The 24,812-nt window shown below is 41.8% G+C and overlaps 1 protein-coding gene across 1 annotated transcript in view; it reads right to left on the bottom strand.

The window, feature by feature from the left end:
* Positions 1-24,812, bottom strand: part of LOC136872175 (A disintegrin and metalloproteinase with thrombospondin motifs adt-1-like) — a 188,654-nt gene that overhangs the window by 57,444 nt on the left and 106,398 nt on the right. Inside the window, exons 11-12 of the mRNA XM_067146013.2 lie at positions 20,213-20,372; positions 15,483-15,578 (exon numbers count right to left, since the gene is read on the bottom strand). Of these exons, the coding sequence (XP_067002114.1) occupies positions 15,483-15,578; positions 20,213-20,372 (256 nt within the window). The remainder of the gene's footprint in view (positions 1-15,482; positions 15,579-20,212; positions 20,373-24,812) is intronic.

Here is a 24,812-nt window from a genome sequence, read left to right as displayed (position 1 = left end):
TAATGTAACACGCACAGGTAACGCAGACCTATGGTGTTTCTCACATTATGGCGTCACTCACAGGCAACGCAGACGCGTGGTGTTCCTCACATAGTGGGTACTAATCAAAGGCCATGCAGACCCACGGTGTCGCTCATGTAATGGTACTAATCGCAGACGACGCCGAGCCCCGTGGTGTTTCTCACAATTGTACTAATCACAGGGAGCGCAAAACCGCGGTGTTCCGCATATAGTGGTACTAATATTGTAAAACCCATACTGATTCACCCTCTGTTGCTACTAATCACAAACCTATTGTGGTACTACTCACAAGTAAAGGCGACCCATGGTGTTCCTTGTGTGATGGTACTAATTACAAGTAGTCTCATTGTTCTAATTCACTCATCCCCTGGTCGTCCATTTTTGTCGCCTCGTACGACAGGCAGCGGATAATGTGGATGTATTCTCCGTCTGCGTCACCACCCACAGGGTGTTGTGTATTTGATCAGCGAGAGCTATTTCATTTCACTCTAGTCCACCGGTAAGCCTGTTAGGATCCCACTATCCGCCACCTGGGACGCGCCACGTGGGAGTATCACCTCTTCCCCTGCTACGCCAGCGTAGTAGATTCGTGGAGGTGACAATTGGACAATTTGATCGGTATGTGTGTGGCCAGGAGCTACGACAGGTAGACAGAATTGTCAGTACAGCCAGTCAGTTCAAATTGAAGATAAAACTGTCCTGTACGTGTATGGGGGCGCTGTCATCCGCCTTCTGGAGTGATTTCTCACTCCAAGGGCAAGAGAGTGCCTTAGACCTTCACCCGCTCATCCGCCCTACAAGAGACTTTTGGCACATGGTAGAGGAGTCCTTATCCCGGGAGTCATTCGGCGGGCTGACTGCAGTGTCGTAGACACTGGGCGATGTGACTAGATCAATGTGATATGATTAGAGGCTCGGCCTTGTAGAGGGAGGGGTAAGTGTTACGCTCCACTCGTCTTATGGGGAGAGGTAAGAAACTTCTCAACCAAGTTGCTGGAAACATGCAAGAGGGGACTGGACGATGACACTGGAGAAGGCGAAACTGTTAGATATTGCAATACCAAACCAAATCGCTATTCCTAGTCTATATATGTTCCTTACCTTTATTTTTATGTCTAACTTGTTTTTAATGCAAATTTGGTTATTCTCATCACAAATTTCTATTTGTCAAATAAATGCATATTTCAGTCTTATTTTGACATTAGGTCATATTTTCAGCATTTTTCGGTAAGTGCGTTATATTTTAGTTATATGTGGACAGTTTGGAGGCAGCTTTAGCTGTGCATTTACAATAGTAAGTAGTCATTTGGTTTCATATAAATAGAGTCCACAATGAGTTCGGTAACATCCATCAAGGCCTTCCTCCTTTGTACGTTGAACTCAACGCCCAGCATTGAACGTTTATTCATCCGGATAGCTGACAAAGAAGCATTCACCTGGTTTCCTAGTATTATATTCTCTTTCCGGGTCATGTCAGAAGATCTCATTAGCATATACAGTACATCCTGTAATCTTCTCAACTTCCTTCTTCTCTCGAAACAAGTCAAGTATATAGTGCGAAATAAGAGGGTGTCAGATTAAAAGAGAAGAAAAGCGACAAATGAAAAGCGAATAACGTAGAACATAGGGAGTACCAGAGGAGAACAAGTATTGACCAAGAGAACGAACAAGCTTTCAGTATTATATACTGTTAACCTTGTAATCGTAAGCCAAGACCCACACGGTATTACGTCAAATAGAACGATAGGGAAGGATTTTTCATTTTAAAATTCCACATGCATTGGGTGGGAAATCGAGTGCTGGTGGTGATTATAGTTTTAAGAGAATGCATAACTGTGTAACCATCTTCCATTAACACTCATCAAAGGGAAAAAATGGAAGTGCTCCGACACTTTGAAAAATGAAGGTATCGGCAAAAGAAAGATAACGGCCACGAAGGGCGTGAAAATGAAAGATTCCCTAGGCCTCGAAAACCTAATAACGTTGGTGTCGGAAAAGAACAAGAGTTGACCAAGGGAGATCGGATAGGACAGATGAAAGTGAAGTGTGTGGCACAAGTAAGTGGAAAAAATGCCAGTATTCAGCTAAGGGACCCGTGGACGCCAACCAACGCTTCCAAGTTTAGAGCCCCTGGGACAGTTTTGGTAAAAAGCTAATGACTATGAAAAGAAGAAGAAGAATGAAGGTTGGAATTTTATGGACTCGTTCAAAGACTCCCAACAAGGCTTACACACAAGGTCATGACATATAGCAGAAAATTGAAGAATCTACCATGGATCCAAGAAGTAAAAAAAAAAGGGACCTGGATGATGATGATGATGATGCTTGTTGTTTAAAGGGGCCTAACATCGAGGTCATCGGCCCCTAATGGTACGAAATGGAAGAACAAAAATGTCAAATTCATCCACTGACCAAACAAAATAATAATGTCATGAAGAATGAATGGATGGACATGAACCGAAAAAAAAAGGAACAAACAAACAAAATACAGTGGATCAGACTCAAACAAAGATCATACATAATTGATTACTGACCAAGGGACCACTCATAAAGCACGATGATGCTTGATGTCTAAAGGGGTGCATGTCTAAGGCCCCACAGAATGGTACACGTCGCGAGTAAAGTAGAACCATGGTATTTGTCATGTTGGGGTACTAATCAAAAGTAGCGAAACTCACGGTGTTCCACACAAGACGATACTACTCACAAGTATTGTACTTCGTACAGGTAACGCAGACCTATGGTGTTTCTCACACAATGGCGCTACTCATAGCCAACGCAAACCAATGAGTTTCCTCACCTAGGTGTACTAGGCACGGATGCCAGTCCCACGGGCTCCGTGGTGTTCCTCACATAGTGGATACTAATCAAAGGCAACGTAGACCCACGGTGTCGCTCATATAGCGGTACAACTCATAGGCAACGCCCAGACCCGCGGTGGTGCTCACATGGGTACGACGCACGGGTACTGGAAACCCCCAGGCCACGCTCATGACTACTACTAAACACAAACCCATTTCGTACGGAACATAGTGGTACAATTCGCAAGTACAGGCAACCCATGGTGTTCCCCGCGTGATGGTACGAATCAAAAGTAGGTTCATGGTTCTAATTCAATTATCCCTTGGTCGCCCCTTTAGTCGCCTCTCACGACAGGCAGGGGATACCGTGGGTGTATTATTCGTCAGCCTCCCCTACCCACAGGGGGTGTGTGTTTGGTCCGCGAGAGGTATTTTATTTCCCTCAAGTCCGCCGGCAAGCCGGTTAGGACCCCCCTATCCGCCACCTGGGACGCGCCACGTGGGAGTATCACCTCTCCCCCTGCTACGCCTGCGTAGCAGGTTCGTGGTAGGGACCTGGAGAAAGCCCAGATAGATATATCAGAAATATTAGACAGAAATCTGTTCCGTATAAAAGTAAACGGATGGGTAGTACAGCCATAGGATGAAGTTCCAAGGAGACCAGGATCCAAGTAGACTGAAAAAAGGAAGAGAGCCCACGGAGAAAAATTAAAAGCCATACGGAAGACCAGAAAGGCGAATCATAAAAGTACTGCGTGATCTAACAGGGTCCATATGCAAATAATAATAATAATAATAATAATAATAATAATAATAATAATAATAATAATAATAAAAATAATAATGCTTACATGCAAGTGAATGCCTTGTACTAAACTATAGATTAGATAAACTTGAGGTACTAGAAAGGAGAATCATGAGAAAAATCTTAGGCCCTGTGGAAACAACAGAAGTATGGAAATTAAGATCTGATGATGAAATATAGGCTACAGGAACATAGAAAACATAACAGAAACCATAATAAAAAGGAGAGGGAGATATTACAAGTCGCTTTGAATATATCAAGAGCTTATAACTACTACAGCCAACATAAATACTAGGTAAGTACCGTAAAGTAAATACATTATCATATGATTGGGATAGCTGTGGAGGATCAAACCAATCTTCGGGCTGAATACCCAACATTTATACATAACTTAGGCTACATGGTATATAATGTGATTTAAGTGAGTTCCGCGTTGATGGTAGATGAACATGTAATCATGCACGAGTTAAGTGACTGTCCCGTTACAGGTTACAGCATCTAAAAAAGAAAGGCCCTTGGAGGGGTGGAAGGTAAAGCCTTCCACTATCCTAATCTCGGCACTTGATGGGGTAGAGTGGTTAGCTCTTCGCTCGGCCGCCTTTGCCCCCAGGAATTAACCTGGTACTCATTTTTGGTGTAGGCTGAGTGAACCTCCGGAAGTGGAAATCTCGTTTCTTAAATTTTGCGACTTCCTGACGGGGATTCGAACCCGCGTCCTTCCGGGCGAACCGAGCACGCCTTTACCGCCTCGGCCAAACAGCCCCTGTCATAGCATCTAGTATATAAAAATATTACCCACGTATTTGATTACGTGTCAGTTAAGAATAGCACATGTTGGTACACATTTGGTGCCTTCGTGTTTTTTGCTGCCCAAAGAGTTTTTGTCCTTGACAGTGAGTTAATACCGGGTTGTCCTAATTAGGAGCTTACCAAACAACAGCCTGTTGTTGACGTCCATTCCGTCTTAAGCTGAAAGTTCTTACAGACGACAGCTATGATTTTTCATATGATTTCATGGAACATGGACAGCATCTACGATCTCCCAACTTGAGCTCTTCTAGGAATTTACCTCCACTTGTTCGCTCCAGCCTCATCCTGTTGTATTTCTTGTCCATCTGCCTGTGATAAACTCACTATATTACGATCTTGCATTTCGAAGACTATGTATTTTCCGACTTTTAAAAAATATTTTCGTTATTCTTTGAGGGGCCAGTTCCTGCTGAACCCAAGTTGACGGAAATGATCCCGACTCAGTTCGGTGGCTTTTAAAGTGCTCAGATATATCATGCTTGTGTCGGTAATAGTGGGATGTAAAACCATTATTATTATTATTATTATTATTATTATTATTATTATTATTATTATTATTATTATTATTATTATTATCATCATCATCATCTGTTTACCCTCCAGGTTCGGTTTTTCCCTCGGACTTAGCGAGGGATCCCACCTCTACCGCCTCAAGGGCAGTGTCCTGGAGCTTCAGACTCTTGGTCGGGGATACAACTGGGGAGTATGACCAGTATCTCGCCCAGGCGGCCTCACCTGCTATGCGGAACAGGGGCCTTGTGGAGGGATGGGAAGATTGGAAGGGATAGGCAAGGAAGAGGGAAGGAAGCGGCCGTGGCCTTAAGTTAGGTACCATCCCGGCATTCGCCTGAAGGAGAAGTGGGAAACCACGGAAAACCACTTCCAGGATGGCTGAGGTGGGAATCGAACCCACCTCTACTCAGTTGACCTCCCGAGGCTGAGTGGACCCCGTTCCAGCCCTCGTACCACTTTTCAAATTTCGTGGCAGAGCCGGGAATCGAACCCGGACCTCCGGGGGTGGCAGCTAATCACGCTAACCACTACACCACAGAGGCGAACATTATTATTATTATTATTATTATTATTATTATTATTATTATTATTATTATTATTATTATTATTATTATTATTTCCAATGAGGCCTGCTAAGGACCACGTGCCAATTTCAATTCAGTTCTTCATACTGAGTTGTTTTCTCTTCCGCTCCTTCCAATATTCTTTCATCCTTTCACTATGCGTTTCCTTCTGTCCTCGGACCACTTCGCACCAGGCTTCTTGTTCAATCTTCCTTGGAATCCTTCCATACTTACTATCCTCTTCCTAAAAATTTCTCTGTCCATAGTTTCTTCTTCTCTTATATTATTTCTTTCTAAATCTTTCCTTACTTCTTGAATCCAGCTAGTTGTTGCCTTTATGTCCCAAAGGTACTTGAAAATCCTTGTTATTAATCTGGAATCATCCATTCTATAAATATGTCCGAAAAATTGCAATCTCCTTTTTATTATGGTTTCTGTTATGTTTTCTATGTTCCTGTATATTTCATAATCAGATCTTAATTTCCATACTTCTGTTGTTTTCACAGGGCCTAAGATTTTTCTCATGATTCTCCTTTCTAGTACCTCAAGTTTATCTAATCTATAATTTAGTACAAGGCATTCACTTACATATAAGCATTATTATTTTTATTATTATTATTATTATTTGCATATGGACCCTGTTAGATCACGCAGTACTTTTATGATTCGCCTTTCTGGTCTTCCGTATGGCTTTCAATTTTTCTCCGTGGGCTCTCTTCCTTTTTTCAGTCTACTTGGTTCCTGGTCTCCTTGGAACTTCATCCTATGGCTGTACTACCAGCGTCTGAAAAATCGGATGTCTTAGAAAAATAAAAAAAAGTGTGATATTTATATGCATGGTTTTAAGCCCACGTGCCGGCCCCGCGGTATAGGGGTAGCGTGCCTGCCTCTTACCCGGAGGCCCCGGGTTCGATTCCCGGCCAGGTCAGGGATTTTTACCTGCATCTGAGGGCTGGTTCGAGATCTACTCAGCCTATTTGATTAAAATTGAGGAGCTGTCTGACGGTGAGATGGTGTCCCCGGTCTAGAAAGCCAAGGGTAACGGCCGAGAGGATCCGTCGTGCTGACCACACGACACCTAGTCATCTGCAGGCCTTCGGGCTCAGCAGCGGCCGCTTGGTAGGCCATTGTCCTTCAGGGCTGTTGCGCCATGGGTTTTTTTTAAGCCCACAACATTAAGTTGTGCTTCAGAAAGGCTGTAGTTAACAGGAACCAAGAATACGTAATTCTTCATTCTTACCATTCATTGCTGAATTACACTTGTTGCGATCATGGTGATTGGTGAAAATATTTTGTCTTTTAGGAAGGGGAGTTATGGATTGGAATAACTTACCAAGGGAGATGTTCAATAAATTTCCAATTTCTTTGCAATAATTTAAGAAAAGGCTATGAAAACAAAAGATAGGGAATCTGCCACCTATGCGACTGGCCTAAATGCAGATCAGTATTGATTGATTGATTGATTGATTGATTGATTGATTGATTGATTGATTGATTGATTGATTGATTGATTGATTGATTGATTGATTGATTGATTGATTGATTGATTGAAACAGTACAGAGTTTTGAGCAGCAGGTCAGATTTTTATTTACGAATTTAAAAAAATACTTCCAAAAATTGTAAGCTTTTGGATAAAACAAGTTGTTGACACTCCTATGATCGTCGCCATAAGACCTATCTGTGTCGGTGCGACTTAAAGCCACTAGCAAAGAAATAAAACACTCCTATGAACCTACCAACATACAGAGATGTCAATTAGGTCCTATTATTGAGGTGACAGAGGCTAATAAACCGGACGCTATGCACAGAGTGTTCTATTGTCGCATACATTATTGTATTCCCTGCTAGTTTGACGGTGAGTGAAATCCTATTGGAAGTTTTGGAGTAAGATCAACAGATGGAACTGAAAAAACCAGACATACTGAGCAAAAGGAAGCTGTCATATAAACATAAAAGTAGTCATACGTAATACTGACCCTCTACCTCTTTCTTATACCCCTGTTAGGAAATCTAAAAACATAGTACGGTAGGTCAAATACACAAGACGCAGTCCCAAAGTGGACAAGATCACAACCTACATCTCATTATGTGACGGTGTTCCTATCCCCCATCAGATGATGCGCAAAATTGTGAACTCCACTAGACTTCTTTCTCTGCTAGTGGCAACAGGATATTTTTCCGAGTGCTTGCAGCAAAATAAAGTAAAATTACGAAATAATTTAGACTTGGTGGACGTGTAGTCTTATCTTTCATTGATATTAGTGGAATTTAATCCAAAAGGGTGCATAAAGTATTCAGTGAAGTTGCTAAGACATCTTGCTTGAAGGAGAATGTATGGAACGGGGACATTTCAAGAAAACAGGACAAGGCGGGCATGAGAAAGGAAGAAAGGGGACCATATGATTAAGTTGTGGTGGTGTGTTGCTGATACGTTGGAATGACAACAGTGTTGTCACTACATCAAGGTGGGACAGCGTAAAAAAGAAGAAAGCAACGTGTTTTTATCGCAACCAAAACTGTTCAAGTCGCAGTATAAAGACATTGGAGGAGTGGATCAGTTTGACCTGTTTGTGTCAACATACAGTCACACACGAGACAGAAGAAATGGTGACTGCCGATATTCTCATATTTTCTGGATGTCAGTGTTGTGAATGATTGGATGTTGCACCGCAAAAAAACAACCTAGCCATTATGACGGCCCCCTGAAGTTTCATCGTTGCACTGCAACAACCATACTAAAACGAATGGAGAACGATGTGATCAGGAGAAGATGGGCCCTACACCAATAAAAGCTATATCAGTTCACGTGCTGTGAATGTATGGTCGGACTTCACCCGAAATGCGTCTGTGGATATCATAATCAGTAAATGCATAAACATAAATAGAACTGTATATACATTATTGCGGTAAGTCTGTAGTGCAAAGTGTAGGTCCACTTTGCAGTGTAAATTGGAGGATATAATACAACTAACACTGCACAGCTTGCAACATTATTGTACCGGGTGGGGAAAATAAAACTGGCCGGGAAAATATTTACATTAGGACTGTCAAGGGATTGATCCTTGTTAATGAACACAGAAGATGATGCAAATGGCCACAAATGAAGAAATGAACAACTGGGGATCCAAAAGTCGACTCCACTTCACTCAGAAACCACCGGCAGAACTCAACACGCTAAGGTTCGTCTGGACGCTTTAACGCATGCACAATAGTAAATTTGTAAGGATACAGATGCAGGTCCTTTTTGATAATGTCTCGACACGGCGATCTCTTAATTCCCACTTGCACAAATAAACGACGTTCAGATTTCGTCGGAATTCGTTCCAGCCTTTCCTCCACTCAAGCAATGTTTTCTGGTGTTCGAACTCTTTTCGGATGGTTCCTGTTTTTATTCGCTACAGTGCCCGTTTCACGCTACTTTGCCACTAAGTTTTGCACTGCAGACTTTGCTGGAGGTTTTTCCAAAACACTTCTAGTCTTAAACTCTTGCGCGGGGCCGATGACCTTAGATGTTAGGCCCCTTTAAACAAGCATCATCATCATCAAATTCTTGCGCAAACGGTTCTACAAAAAAATTACGCGGTAATGATTCATTCTCCATGAGTGTCAAATGTCTTTCAGAAATGGGTTTTTGTCCAATTTTTTGGAAGTTCGCCACCAGATATGATGTAGGAATATTGTGAACAAAGATATTAGCGCATTTGGTTTTCTTTGTGTTCAGGGCTTCATCTCTGTCCTCCTTCCCTTTTGCACGGATTACAAAATTCAATAGCTCATTCCATGTTAAGGAAACGGTATTGCTCTTATGGACCTACAAGAAGTGAACACACCCCCTCTCAGACACTCACAATTCCCCGTGATTGAGAAATACTATAATGTGCTTTATATTGTATTACGAAAGACAGAAAATGGATGGGGCATGTTTCTGTCCGTGAGTTATTAAAGTAACTACTGAAGCTTTTCTGTTTGATAAACACGTTCGAAGGGAGGAAGCACAATGGCTGGAATAGCCATCGCCTTGTTGCCTTCCTTCGTTTTCCTTCTGAGCTGCTCTGATACATGATCGCGCAATCCGTAACGCCGTGAATCGCCGGCAGGTTATCACTGTTCTAGATAAGTCATCGCTTTAATTACGTGTGTGTTCTAATATTCTTGTACTGTATAGCTTTTGTAACTGAAGATTTTGATGTTGTGGTGTGCAGCGGTACATAATGGCATGGTACAGAAATTTGCTATGATTATTATTTGTGCTTGATTTTGTTTCTTAAGCGCATTTTATTGTTACCTCTTATTTACAAGCGCGTTCAATTGTTACCATTCTTTTCGTGGGATGATACGACGGCACAGAAGTACCCGGCGTTGCCCGGGTAAATTTATTAAATGCAATTAACTGTATTCCCCACCCCAAGCCTATAAAAATTATCTGTTTATCTTCTCCCAGTTTGCCCTGGACTTCAATACTGAGGTATTGTATATGCAGTAGTTTTTTTTTTTTTTTTTCTATTTGCTTTACGTCACACCGACACAGATAGGTCTTATGGCGACGATGGGATGGGAAATGCCTAGGAAGTGGAAGGATGCGGCCGTGGCCTTAATTAAGGTACAGCCCCGGCATTTGCCTGGTGTGAAAATGGGAAACCACGGAAAACCATCTTCAGGGCTGCCGACAGTGGGGCTCGAACCCACGATCTCCCGATTACTGGATACTGGCCGCACTTAAGCGACTGCAGCTATCGAGCTCGGTGATGCAGTAGTTTACCCATGTTACTGTAAAAAACATGAACCCCTCCCCTTCCCCGTCCCTTTACAACTCCTGTACCTTACTTTTTTTTAAAAATTGCAGCTTAGTTACTTCCTTCTTTTATTTTGAACTTAAGTAGGCCACTGAGTTTCACCAATATATGCCAGGGGATTCCCGTGATGCTGTTAAGCAGAGCCGTTCGATATGGCAACCCTGTTGTCATAATAGCAATACTGTTTTCTTAACATGGAATGACCTATAGTGCAAAAACCAAGTACGTATCACGTTAATATTCAGAAAGTACAGACAGGTGTACCAAACCTTTGAAATGTTACTGTATAGGCTTTTGGGCTTATGCCGTGTCAAGAAAATAAGGTGAAATTATTTACGTTTCCAGAGAACTGTGCTCTGCATCATCAGAAGGAAACCTCGGCTATCCATGAGAAAGGCTTCTTAAACAATGACTTTTTGAAATTTAGGCGTTATAATACAAGTGGAAATGGTACGTTTATTCGTCACCAGATGGCTCCCCGGACGTGGCACAGCGCTAGCGTTCGAAGCGGAAGCTGACCGAACCATCAGAATCAGTCTAAGAGCAAGGCCAACTAGATATACAGGCCATAAGGCTCCCCCTCCACTTCGGGCGCTACGTCACACTAGTCGCCAGCCGCTTCACTTCTCGCCAGTGACTTATAAGCTGATCTGAACTTCGCAGCAGTGAGGCTATCGATGGTGTTGAATGATTTAAACGTGTGTGAACATTGTGAATTATGGCCACGTCGTGTTGTATACCTGGTTGTAGAATAAACTACAGTTCAAAACAGCCTAATATTTCAGTGTTTAAATTTCCTACTGGCGTGTTTCGGAAACAAAAGTGGATCATAGCTATCCATCGAACCGAATTCATCCCTTCAGCAAGCTCAGTTGTGTGCATAATACACTTCGACGAAGTTTCGTAATTAGGGACGATTCCGTTAAAAGACCTGATGAGTCTCTTTTAACTGTAAAACCTAACCATTTAAAACTCTCAAACGATGCTATTCCTAAGTTTTAAAATGTGCCTGCCTATCTGTATAAAAAATCTTCCAACAACGAGCAAAAATCCTATTCAAAGACAAGAAGAAATTGAAAAACGGGAAGAGGAAGGAAAGAAAGAAAGCTGAGGAAGAATATGACAGGATCAAGGACTTCGACGACGTTCAGGGTAATTTCAGTATTAAACGCAAATTAGATTTGGACAAAGTTTCCGTCAACTTTAACAGCCAAAGTCTGTATTTTCAAAATGTATGTGACTGAGGAAAATATTCCGAAAATTGGTACTTCCTTAACATTAACCGAGGCTCTTGATTTTAAATCCATTAAACATGATATTTTCATGAGTTATAACCCTGATATACGTGCATTAGGTGATGGGGGCAAGATATTAAAATGGTCAAATTAGAAAAGTATTTATAACTTCCTGTTTAGACCTGCTCGTAACTCAAAAGTGACTGTCCGCGACAAAATAGAATCTGTACACAAAATAATCGATGAAATTGAAAGTGAAGTTAATGAGTGTATCATTACTGATAAATTATATTTTTTTAAGGAACAGTTAAATATAGCCTTTGCAAAGAAAGTATCTTACTCCTGTATTCTAATAACATGGTTCACTTCAATATTTTTCGCATTTCCTGGGGCGTAAAAGAAGATAAGACAGTCAACGTTTCTTACAATGCCCCACTTGGTTATTCACAGTCTTTTACTGCAAAACTAGGCACGGGAAATTCGGGTATTGATGATTCACATTGGAATTACTTGAAAAAAGAAACTAAAATTGTTAAAGGAGCATTAAATATTTTGTAACTTGTTGAATGGAGTCTACATAAAACGTGAGCTGAACTATAAAGGAGGAAAGGTTTTATTTTTGTTTTTGCCAGTGGCTTTACGTCGTACCGACACAGATAGGTCTTATGGCGACGATGGGATAGGAGAGGCATAACAGCTGGAGGAAAGCGGCCGTGGCCTTAATTAAGGTACAGCCCCAGCATTTGCCTGGTGTGAAAATGGGGAAACTGCGGAAAACCTTCTTCAGGGCTGCCGACAGTGGGATTCGAACCCACTATCTCCCGATGCAGGTTCACAGCCGCACGCCCCTAACCGCACGGCCAGATCGCCCGCTAGGAGGAAAGGTAGAGGGAGTTGCTTTTAGTAGTAAAAGCGGAGAAAATAACACTACATTAGCTACAACTGCACAAACTTTTATGTTGTCATCCAGTCTTGAAAAAAATAAAGACGTTGTTGATTTGTTTCCATGTAAGAACCTAATATGACATTTCTTAGAAGAACTAACTTTGCAAGTCTTTAAAGTATTAACAGATAGTCCTATAGCTTATAAGGTAGAATGCATAATTTCTAATAATAGCAGGAAAATGTTTGAAAAGCTGTGCAAAAGCAATTTACAAACCACTTTTCAAAATCCATTTGACGAAACACACACACACACACACAAAATTGTTTGATACTGGTCATTTATTTAAAATCTTAATAAATAACTGGCTTAATCAAGCTGACAACTTATCCTGACTTTGACAACTCTGAGTCAGACAAAAAAATGTCTGAGTCTATCTAGTGCGGCCTTGGCTTGCTCCTGCCCTGTACCAAAAGGTGTTGTACCAGACTCTTTTAGAGCTACAAAATGTAAACCTGTATACTAATGTTTTTACATGAGGATTCTCAGAGAAAAATTCTGACTTCGCTTGTCAACAGTGTTCTGGAAAACGAAAATGTTTAAACATGCTGTGATTAAATAAATAGTTTTAAACATTTCGTTGACAGATGTATATACATCTTTTGTAATATATTATTGAATAACAATAGAAAAGTTACCGTAGATAAACTCATCGCTGAGAAGAAGAAATCCTCAGGAAAATAAAAATGTATAAACTGAGACCTTAGGAATTCTTTGGTAAGTTTTAAGTTGCAGCTTAATTTCTAAGAAAGGTTTCAGACTTTTGTTGTGAATTGCCATCATGCATTTTCCTAGTAACATTAAAACTTTTTGTATACGTATTATGCGTTCTAATCTTTTAATGATACCGTGTTGAGTTACAAGTGACAGATGTCATCATAATTTTACGTAAAGAAATGTACATGTACTGCCCTTCCAGTTTTCTCCCCGCATAAAACTCCTGTAGTATACAAGCCTAAGTAAAGCCACAATTGAAGGAGTGTTCAATTTTATCGTTAAGGTTGAATAAATGAACAATATCATGGTGAAAGTGAGAGCGGGCCCTACACTGCCATGCTGAACGCCAGCCACTAGCGTGACGTCACGGTCCGAGCCTTGTGGCCTGTCTATCTAGTGTGGCCTTGCTAAGAGGGTCACATAACATGTGTACGTAACATATGACATTGACACAAGCCTGGAATGAAACATCTGGCGATGGGGAACGTACGAATTTGGAAAACACCGAGACAAAATAACAATAGTGAAGGGACACGGAAGGGAACTACCCACGGGCCGTGAAAGCATCAATGGCAACTTTAACATGTTGCCAGGATGATCTCCACAGTAACTCTCCTTATAAATCGGTTCTTGGACTTTACACACGATAGCCGCTTATATTTTCCTTATTTCTCCCTGTGTCGGATAATGGTGTGTAGCATATGTGTCTATCCAAGCCTTGTCCCGTTTCACTACGGCTTCGGGTATGTAGTGAGATGAAACTTTGTCAGTAAATTGATGTCGATCGCTTTCCTCACAGTATGTATGTTACTTCTGATACCAACGACTCAATGTACATCGACTTTGTATTGGGGACATGTACATTTCTTTAATACTGAGAAAAACCTTGTCTTCAAACACATACTGACTAGATACTTTGTTTCGACAATACGTATCACGCAGTAAGCATTCTACATTAAACCTTGTGGCCGTGGCCCCAACGCAGCCCTGTTCGAATTTTTCTTACAGCATATTTATTGTTTGTTTAAAATGAAGCACGTTTCTTGGACTTTGCTAAAATATTGCTATAATCATTTTATACTTGAAGTGCAAACAGTGGGGCTGATTACTGCTGAATCTTTTGACAAGTGGCACTCTTGTTGCCATCTACATTAACAATGATAAACAGCTTGCATTCGGGAGATAGGGGGTTCGAGCCCCACTGTCGGCAGCCCGTGGTTTGCCCATTTTCTCACCAAGGAAATGCTGGGTCTTTACCTTAATTAAGGCCACGGTCGCTTACTTCCCGCTCTTACCCCTTTCCTATCCCATCGTCCCCATAAGACCTGACTGTGTTAAAGTAAATAAAAAAACAAAACAAAGATACTTCTCTTGGGTGACGATCCTGTTCAAACTCTCTTAATTGTACTCATAGAGGACAACGTGACTTTCCAGGTGTGAAGAATAACTTAATGACTTTCTGTAAAGCGAGCTAAGAACGGCTGATGTTTCTTATAGCTTTGAGCAGTCCCATTGACTAAAGCAGTGCAACTTTCTTGTGAAATACTTGCTTCTTTAGGTAAGCGACACTGATCAGTGTTTCACCACTCCTTTTATTGCCGTATTGAGAACTAGTATTTACTAAGCTAATGGAAATTCTTTTTTTTTTTCATTTTTTTAAATTTTGCTTTACGTCGCACCGACCCAGAATAAGTCTTATGGCGACGATGCGATAGGAAAGGGATAGAAGTGGGGAGGAAGCGGACGTGGCCTTAACTAAGGTACAGCCTCAGCATTTGCCTGGTGTGAAAATGGGAAACTACGGAAAACCATCTTCAGGGCTGCCGACAGTGGGATTCGAATCCACTATCATCCGAATGCAAGCTCATAGCTGCGCGCCCCTAACTGCACGACCATCTCGCCCTGTTTTTGGAAATTCTATGTGTTTGTTGATTATCTTGAGTAATGACAGTTAGAAAGAATCTCGTAAGACAGTTGGAGACGTCGCTTCATCTGAAAGACGACCACGATGACGAAAGCGAAAACTGTTTTCACTCCCGACACTGAAGGCCTGGGCTTGCCATCCATATACTGCGTTACGCCCACTATCCAACCAGTAAACGTACAGTAATCTACTTAATGAACTGTAGTAATGAAAATAACTATTTGCCGATGTTGTGATGGAGAGGTAACGGCACTACCGTTCAGCTTTCTTGCATACCATCTCATGCATAACACAAAACACTGGCAATTAGTAATGATATTTCTGTTTATTAATTTTACTGTTTTCAAAAGACTCACCTTTCCGTTGCCACAATTGGTGCCCTCTAACGCTGGCCCTGCGAAGTAGAAGCCGGAGCGATGGGGTGTTCTACACCTCAAGTTCTGGCAAATATCCTGTAATAAATAAATCACGAATGTTGGACATTAATAGAAGATCCGAATAAAAGTATTAAGTGAACGATTAAGTTCATTAAGATTCTGTTCAGGAGCCCTTCACTGTAGTACTTACCGAGTTTTCAAATTCATGGATAATTACAGCGATCAACAAAAAAATAGGCTACTTTAGGTGAATATCTTGGTATCCAACACGCGTTCCAAGACAACTGGTACACGTTGAATCAAAATATGCAAACCATTTTTTCTGTTATCACCCACCGTTCTTGTGGTAAAGAACATCAACCATTTACGTTGAACATTGTACCAAGGGAAAACAACGCGCAGACAGAAGTTTCACTAGAGCATTGATTGCTACATGGAGTACTATTGAATATGGCTTTAGCTAAGATCAGTTCAAATGCACCACATGGCACATATACCGTTTGTCTGTTACATAGCCGCAAACGTAACAGAACAGATTTTGTGAATTTATCCAACCTCTGGACGCTATAATACCCAATGTCACTGACAATTAAAAAAAACAAAAACAAATGAAAATGTTTGAGTTTGTATGAAAAGTAACGAAAAACAATGAAAACAATTCTCAATGAACGCTGTTCGATGAAAAATTAAACCCTGTCAACATCTTCAAAACCTGACGTGATAGAGCAAAACGGTTTTCAAGTTTGAAATTAGCTTCAAAAACTGTGCTATAAACACTAAATAGCGTGTCAGATATCAGCCCCCTGTAAATCAGCGTTACTTAACGCCTAGGGCTTAACCAATTAGTTTCCTACCCAAATCGATTCAGCTTTGAAAGTCTAGAACGGCGTGTTTCTAGTTTTCGGAACAAATCTTATAAGAGATATGGGATAGAAATATCTATTCATAGACACCCTAGAAGTGATTTTTCGGCGAGGTTCTGTAATTTCATGAGAATACTGAAATATAACGTAACATTTTGGCCACGGCCGCAACCTTCCCGATCCCAGCCACAGGTAGCAAATGTACTTATTGAAACAAAAATTTGCTCATCCGGAAAATACACGTTTGGTAACCATAAAGCTACGTGCATCGATGGAAAACGCAATGACGTATGTACCCTTGCGAACAAAACATGTGGCCCAGATAGGAATGGCGATTTAGGTTGGTAAAGAAATGTCTAACAGCCCTGCTCTCTATCGGTGCCAATCTCCTTCCCCTCTCTTGCATGCTTGTAGTAGCATGATTGACAAGTTACTCACCTACCGCCAAACTATGAACCACCCCTTTCAATCATTCTTCCATGTAGAGCCTCTAACCATATTCCACTGGGTTGAGTCCACCTCTCCTTATTACAAGACTGGAGGCTATTTTTGACCCATTCTTCACTTCACTCCGAATGAAACATTTCACTGGTTCGTGTTTGTCACTCTCGATTTACTCAAGCCAGTCATAGAGAGAAGCATTAGGGCAGAGCTCCGTAGTTGAGCTGATGGCCCGCCCCTCCTCATTTGAGGAGAGGGAGTGAAATAACTTGTTTTCGCTTCGCTTCGAAGCATTAGGATCTAGGTGGAAGTTAAAGTTAGGTAAACGCGGAAACATTATGGAAGAAAAATCGCTATTGCGGTCTACGGGTATGGACTACATTTTCTACACGCAAGTGTACATACCTTACTCCTTTTGAGTCACTCCCCGTGTGACTTACCACTTTTAAGGTTACTGGTTTATATGATCATCATCATCATCATCATCATCTGTTTACCCTCCAGGTTCGGTTTTTCCCTCGGACTTAGCGAGGGATCCCACCTCTACCGCCTCAAGGGCAGTGTCCTGGAGCTTCAGACTCTTGGTCGGGGGATACAACTGGGGAGTATGACCAGTACCTCGCCCAGGCGGCCTCACCTGCTATGCTGAACAGGGGCCTTGTGGAGGGATGGGAAGATTGGAAGAGATGGGCAAGGAAGAGGGAAGGAAGCGGCCGTAGCCTTAAGTTAGGAACCATCCCGGCATTCGCCTGGAGGAGAAGTGGGAAACTACGGAAAACCACTTCCAGGATGGCTGAGGTGGGAATCGAACCCACCTCTACTCAGTTGACCTCCCGAGGCTGAGTGGACCCCGTTCCAGCCCTCATACCACTTTTCAAATTTCGTGGCAGAGCCGGGAATCGAACCCGGGCCTCCGGGGGTGGCAGCTAATCACGCTAACCACTACACCACAGAGGCGGACGGTTTATATGATTCCCACTAAATTTCTCTTGATCCAGTTCTGAGTTGTGGGTATTTATACATCCGGAAAAATACAGGACCTATATATTATGGGTTCTGAGTTTGCCTCGCGTATTAGTTTGTGAGAATGTATTATATTGGATATCTTGAAGCTGCTGTATATTTATGGATCTCTCTCCTCAAAATGAATATTGCAAGTCTTTTTGCTATATTTGTACACTGGACAAATCTAAGGTGCTCCTATTGCAATTCTGATAAGGAAATAAATGTTATGTAAATATATACTGCCGGCCCCGTGGTGGAGGGGTAGCGTGCCTGCCTCTTACCTGGAGGCCCCGGGTTCGATTCCCGGCCAGGTCAGGGATTTTTACCTGGACCTGAGGGCTGGTTCGAGGCCCACTCAGCCTACGTGATTAGAATTGAGGAGCTATCTGACGGTGAGATAGCGGCCCCGGTCTAGAAAGCCAAGAATAACGGCCGAGAGGATTCGTCGTGCTGACCACACGACACCTCGTAATCTGCAGGCCTTCGGGCTGAGCAGTGGCCGCTTGGTAGGCTAAGGCCCTTCAAGGGCTGTAGTGCCATGGGGTTTGGTTTTTGTAAATATATACTAGTTCTGGGAAACTATACAGAATTGATATACACTAAAACAGCACTATTTATTCAATTCATATTACTACCGTGCAGACAAAAATTCCGATTTGCCTGATAGACCACTATGCCTGCAACAATCAGAACGCAGCGCCAACCATTTCATCAACATCTTACGACGCTTATTATGACTATTATTTCAGGAACTACAATAATTATACAATTAGCTATCCCTTGTTCTAATCAAACTTAATTTAAGTGCGGATCTACAGGGAGTATAATTTAAGACTTCGCACTTTTGGTCACAGGCCGCGGGAATCCCCAAGCAAGCGCCATATGGCTTGTGTCAAGCTGGTGTGATAAGAAGTGTTGACAGCTGAGCAGGTACTTGGCTCTCTCGCTCAGTTCGCTAGTAACTACTGTAATTGAACATTTTAAGGTGTGTTATAAGGTTATATTCGCGATGGTCAAGTACACTACAGCAGAGAAAGTTTTTGGTCGAGTGTCATTTGCAGAAGAAGAAGAAACCAGTTGAAAGGTGCCTTCGCAATTTCTGTACCATCGAAACGTTATGTGCAACAACTCGTTCACAAGTGGCGTATTACTGGTTCTGTAACTTAAAAAAAAAAAAAAAAAAAAAAAAACACAGGGAAAGAGAAAAGCTTTCACACAGGAGAGGTTAGAACAGTGTCCGCCAACTAGATGACGTGTGACGTCGGAAAGCCCGTGTGACGTAAGAGCGCAGAGTGGTCAGGCGCTTCAGTCGTAGAGTGGGACTAAGGGACTACCTTGCTTTGTAGTACGCATATGCTGTGCCCTACATAGTGGTGCTAGTAATGGTACAGTACAGTACACAAGCATGACAGGAATGCTACAGCTAAATGTTTACTATGTAGAAAAGAGCTGCGGTATTATAATTTACAACGCCAGTGCAGTTTGTGTCACGCTGCAGATTATGATCAGAATTAAGGCGAAGAACGGGTATGCGTAATCGCAGAACTGAAAGGTAGATTAAATAACCCTGTCGAACATTCGATCAGTGAGTCAACAGTTCGACTGAGTGATACAATTTCATATTTAATTGCGAAGAAACTTAAAACCGTTCAGTGAAGGTGAATTCGTGAAGGAATGTTTAATTCTAGCCGATGAGGAGTACTGTACCCAGTACTAACACCACTATGTACGACACAGCACGTGCCTACTGCAAAACGAGGCAATCCCTTCGTCCCTCTCTACGACTGAAGCGCCTGACCACTCTGACACTGGGTTAGAAGATATACGGGCAAGACTGCAAGTCAGTCTACAAAAGTCATTTCGGAGAATAGTTCACGAAAACGGAATTTCACATTCATCAGCACGTAAAGGAATAAATGATAACATTTACGATGTTACCGGTCTCATTCAGTCCATAACATAGCATCTACAGATTCCACTTCAAGAATACGATTTTGCAATTGGCTATTGAACAGTGTTGACGAAAGTTTCGTGGAACCGAACTTTATTTATTTATTTATTTATTTATTTATTTATTTATTTATTTATTTATTTATTTATTTAGTTAGTTAGTTAGTTAGTTAGTTAGTTAGTTAGTTATTTAATTTATTTTTCCTGAGCATGTATATAACTGGTTAGTTTAGTTTTGTTTAATTTCTACAGGCGTAATCATGTCGCTTCTTTTAGACGATTACGCCCGGTCGCCATTGGGGGCACTGCGCTCGTTGTCTCCGCTACCCTGTGCTCCTATTCCTCGGTACTCCGCTACGAAGTCTTAAATTATACTCCCTGTATTTAGGATCTGTTATGTTGTCTAGATTTTCATTAGAGAGAGAATGACAAACAAAACTTAAAACTCACCTGTAGGTTATCCGGATTCTGGAGAACGGCGTCTTTGTCTCTGAGAAGGATCTCGCACTGTTTCTTGGCACCCCACGCTTGTCCTGGCTCATCGAGATACCGAGCGTGGTTCATATCCGCTGGCGGTGCTGGGGGCACGTCGGATAGACACTTGGCGCTGCTGCAATGAAACAAACATCACAGATATAGAATTTTATAAGATGGAATATATCATCATCTATCTTCACCACATTTAAAAGAAAAGTAACGAACGGTGAGGGATTTGTTACTGTGGTAACACCAGCCTGACACTATTATCTGCGTCTCACGAGAAGTCGTGGCAGCTTGTAGGTACGGCACGAGTAACACTGAGCTACAAACATTAGTCGTGATAGACAGTACTAACTCCCTGAAACAGATGCATGTTCATTGTGCAGTACTTACAGTAAAAGTGTAACTAAAGCACAATTGCACTACCAGTTTGAAACTTCACAGCAGCTTCTTAGTTCACAAGAATCACCGCGGATGGAACCGATGTTGACTGTCAGGCCTTGAGACTTGAGACTGGCGCATGCCCAGCAGCCATGCTTACCCCTCGCACCCCCTGCCCTGCAACCACACGACTTCTCGTCAGACGACCACAGTAATAATAATTGTCATTCTTCTTGCAGCCAGTGTTGCCAACTCAGCGGATTTCCCGCCAAATTTGGCGGATCTTAAAGTGGAACAGCGGATAAATTATCCATTTAGCGGACAGCGGATTTTTTGACGGATATTCAAACTTGTTTAGCGATTTTCAGCGGTAACAATATCACCTTTCATCAGGAGAAAGAAGTAGTATAGAACTTACTACGGCCTAATAGTCTACATATTCCCATTGTATTGAACTTATGCTGCATACTACCACTTGTTTTCTAGACCAGCTCTGGCCTACGGCCTCAGTCAGAATTTGTTACAATCGTTATTGCACTCTTGATGCCAGGTAGTATCGTGTTTGATAACGTGTTTCTTTTGACATGTTCTTTTTGGTACGGTACGTCAATATGTCGAAAGAAAAGGTTAAAAAGTAGTCAGATATTCCGTAAAGTGATTAAATACCTGAAGACTAGTTGTTTCAGTTTCCCAGTGATCCCAAATACGGACGGTGCGTCTATTGCAGTGCAATATAAATGTGAAATTGTTCTTTTCGCATTTATCAGAAACAATTAAAACAGTAATGAAAGTGAAAATAACTTTAGAAATAGATTTGAAAATTTCCGTATGTGCTTTGCTGCTGTGAACTGCCAGCATATATTTTGAAAAAGAATGGTACCATGTGGTTTCATATGAGACCACAGGACCTCAACCCAGCACATCTGCTTCAGAGCATATACGGCAGTGCGGGAAGGAGGAGATGATGAACTCCTGTTCTGAAATTGGTGAGTTTTGAGTTAATCTTTTTCATTAAAACAGCTGGTATAGACTATTTTTTTCAGTTCGAAAGTTAGCGGAATGTAGCCGATTTTCAACTAAAATTTAGCGGAGAAATATTTATGAGTTGGCAACACTGCTTGCAGCTTATCCCATCTCATAATGGTTCTTTCTGTTTGTCGCCAACTCTTCATCTAGGATTTTCTCCTTCAGTAGCTCCATCCATATTTCTTTTTTAGGCCTTTTCCCTTCCTTCCATTGTAGTTCTATTTTTCTTTGTAGAATGTGACCAGTCCGCCTCTGTGGTGTAGTGGTTATTGTGATTACCTGGCGCCCCCGGAGGCCCAGGTTCGATTCTCGGCTCTGCTACGAAATTTGAAAAGTGGTACGAGGGCTGGAATGGGGTACACTCAGCCTCGGGAGGTCAACTGAGTAGAGGTGGGTTCGATTCCCAACTCAGCCATCCTGGAAGTGGTTTTCCGTGGTTTCCCACTTCTCCAGGCAAATGCCGGGATGGTATGACGTAAGAGCGCAGAGTGCTCAGGCGCTTCAGTCGTAATGTGGGACCAAGGGACTACCTTGCTTTTGTAGTACGCACACGCTGTGCCCTACATAGTGATGTTAGTAATGGTATAGGCCACGACCGCTTCCTTCCCTCTTCCTTGTCTATCCCTTCCAATCTTCCCATCCCCCCGCAAGGCCCCTGTTCAGCATAGCAGGTGAGGCCGCCTGGGTGAGGTACTGGTCATCCTCCACAGTTCTATCCCCCGATCCAGAGTCTGAAGCTCCAGGACACTGACCTTGAGTCTGTAGAGGTGGGATCCCTCGCTGAGTCCGAGGGAAAAACCGACCCTGGAGGGTAAACAGATTAAGAAGAAGAATGTGGCCATACAATTAGACGTGACTTCAAAAAAATTTTAGTCACATTTACGTCTTTCATTGTCCTCCAGACCGGCTCAATTTGGATTCCGTCCATCCTGATTACTCCGTACATCAAACGCAGCATCTTCCTCTCAGCAACATTCATGGTGTCAACTTTTGTCTTATTTACAAGAAATATACATTTTTCTATCACTCAGGTTCTTTTCTGTCACGTAGGACTCCTATCATCTCTTCCAGTTTCTTCATTCTTCATTCTCTATAGTCAAATATTATAATTATTTATTAATTATTAAATAATAATAATAATAATAATAATAATAATGAAAATCCACAGCCTGTTTCCAGTCATTCGACTGGATCAGGAATGGAATGAATGAAGACTCCATCTAGCGACGAGGATAGGAATTGTGCCGGCTACCGAAGCCTTTCACAATGATTAATGAATGACAGATGAAGTGAAATGTTAATGGAGAGTGTAGCTGGAATGGAAGATGACAGGGAAAACCGGAGTAAAACCTGTCCCACCTCCCTTTGTCCAGCACAAATCTCATATGGAGTGACCGGGATTTGAACCACGGAACCCAGCGGTGAGTGGCCGGCACGCTGCCGCCTGAGCCACGAAGGTACGAAAATAATAATAATAATAATAATAATAATAATAATAATAATAATAATAATAATAATAATAATAATAATAATAATAATAATAATTCTCACTCATCTTATTCAGTTTGTACTAGAAAAGATAATCCAAGAATGGAGAAGAGTCCTACTGGATACGGCCACGAGAAAGCAGACTTCGTGACCAAGGACACATCAGCACCTAAATAACTTTTACTTATAATGAACAAGATTCAAAAAGTAAAATATTTGAAATATCTAGGAGAGACAAGACTGGAGCAGTCACGATCTAAAAGCTAAAAAAATGCCAGAGCATTAGAGGGAAGAGTCGGGAACTTAATATAGTTTACAATCGATGCAGGAGGGTTTACAAAAGGAAATCCATATCAATCCATGGAAAAATGAGACACTATAAACAGTATTTTTTTTTTGCTAGGGGCTTTACGTCGCACCGACACAGATAGGTCTTATAAACAGTAATTAAGCCTGAAGTTCTGATGATGATTGATGATTGTTGTTTAAAGGGGCCTAACATCTAGGTCATCGGCCCCTAATGGTACGAAATGAGACGAAATGGAATGACATATTAAAAATCTAAAATTCTCCACTGACCAGAATTCAAAAACGTGAGAACGAAGAATGAATGGATGGACATGAATTTAAAACAATCAGTGGTTGCGACCCGCAATGTCTCACATTCACATAAACAGACGTGACAATATCGTATTACTGACCAAGGGTCTACTGCTATAGCATAACACGGAATCGATTATGCCTGCAGTCAAAAGGGGGTCCTAAATCGCAGTTATCCGCCCCTCATAAAGGTACTGATCGCTATCAAAATAGAACCATGGTATTTGTTCTGTTGCGGTACTAATCAAAAGTAGCAGAGACTTGCGGCATTCCACACATTATTGTACTACTCAGAGCTTATGAAATTCGACATAATACAGACCTATGCTTTTCTCACTTTGCGGCGCCATTTACAGGCAACGCAAACCTATGGTGTTCATCACATAAGAGTACTAACCAAAGGGACCTCTCCCTATCCCGTGGTGTTCCTCATATAGTGAGTACTAATCATAGGCAAGGCAGAACCATGGTAGCTATCATCCCATGGTCCTGCTCATATGGTGGTACTAATCACAGGTACTGCAAAAGCCGACCGCGCGGTGCTCCTGTGTGCTACTGATCACAAACCAATTTCGTACCTAATGTAGTGGTACTACACACAAGTAAAAGCAACCCTTGGTGTTCTCCGCGTGGTGGTACTAATCACAAGTAATTTCATGGTTCTAATACAATCAACCCTTGGTCGCCCCTTTTAGTCGCCTCTCACGACAGGCAGGGAAGCCTGAAGTTCTTTACATGGTAGAAACCGTAACTACCACAGGAGCAAAATAGTATAGAAACTAGAGGTCAAGGAAAGAACCGTCCCAATAAAGATACTACGCCCAAGGATTATGAACGGAAAAATATAGCACAGATACAACGAGGAATCGTACCTTAAACAGGAACTTTCAATGAACACCATTATCAAAATACGCACCAGTTTTTATGGATATCTAGAAAGAATGAAAGAATCAAGACAACTAACCAGTATAATCGACACAGTCAACATCGCTTTGGTACAAAGAGGTCAATAAGATTTTAACGCTTTCAACATCCCTGAAACTCTACTACATGGCCGGAAATCTTTTCGAAAAGA

The sequence above is a fragment of the Anabrus simplex genome, chromosome 4, assembly GCF_040414725.1.
Source record: "Anabrus simplex isolate iqAnaSimp1 chromosome 4, ASM4041472v1, whole genome shotgun sequence".
Lineage (NCBI taxonomy): Eukaryota > Metazoa > Arthropoda > Insecta > Orthoptera > Tettigoniidae > Anabrus > Anabrus simplex.
This window is presented reverse-complemented; position numbering and strand designations above follow the sequence as displayed.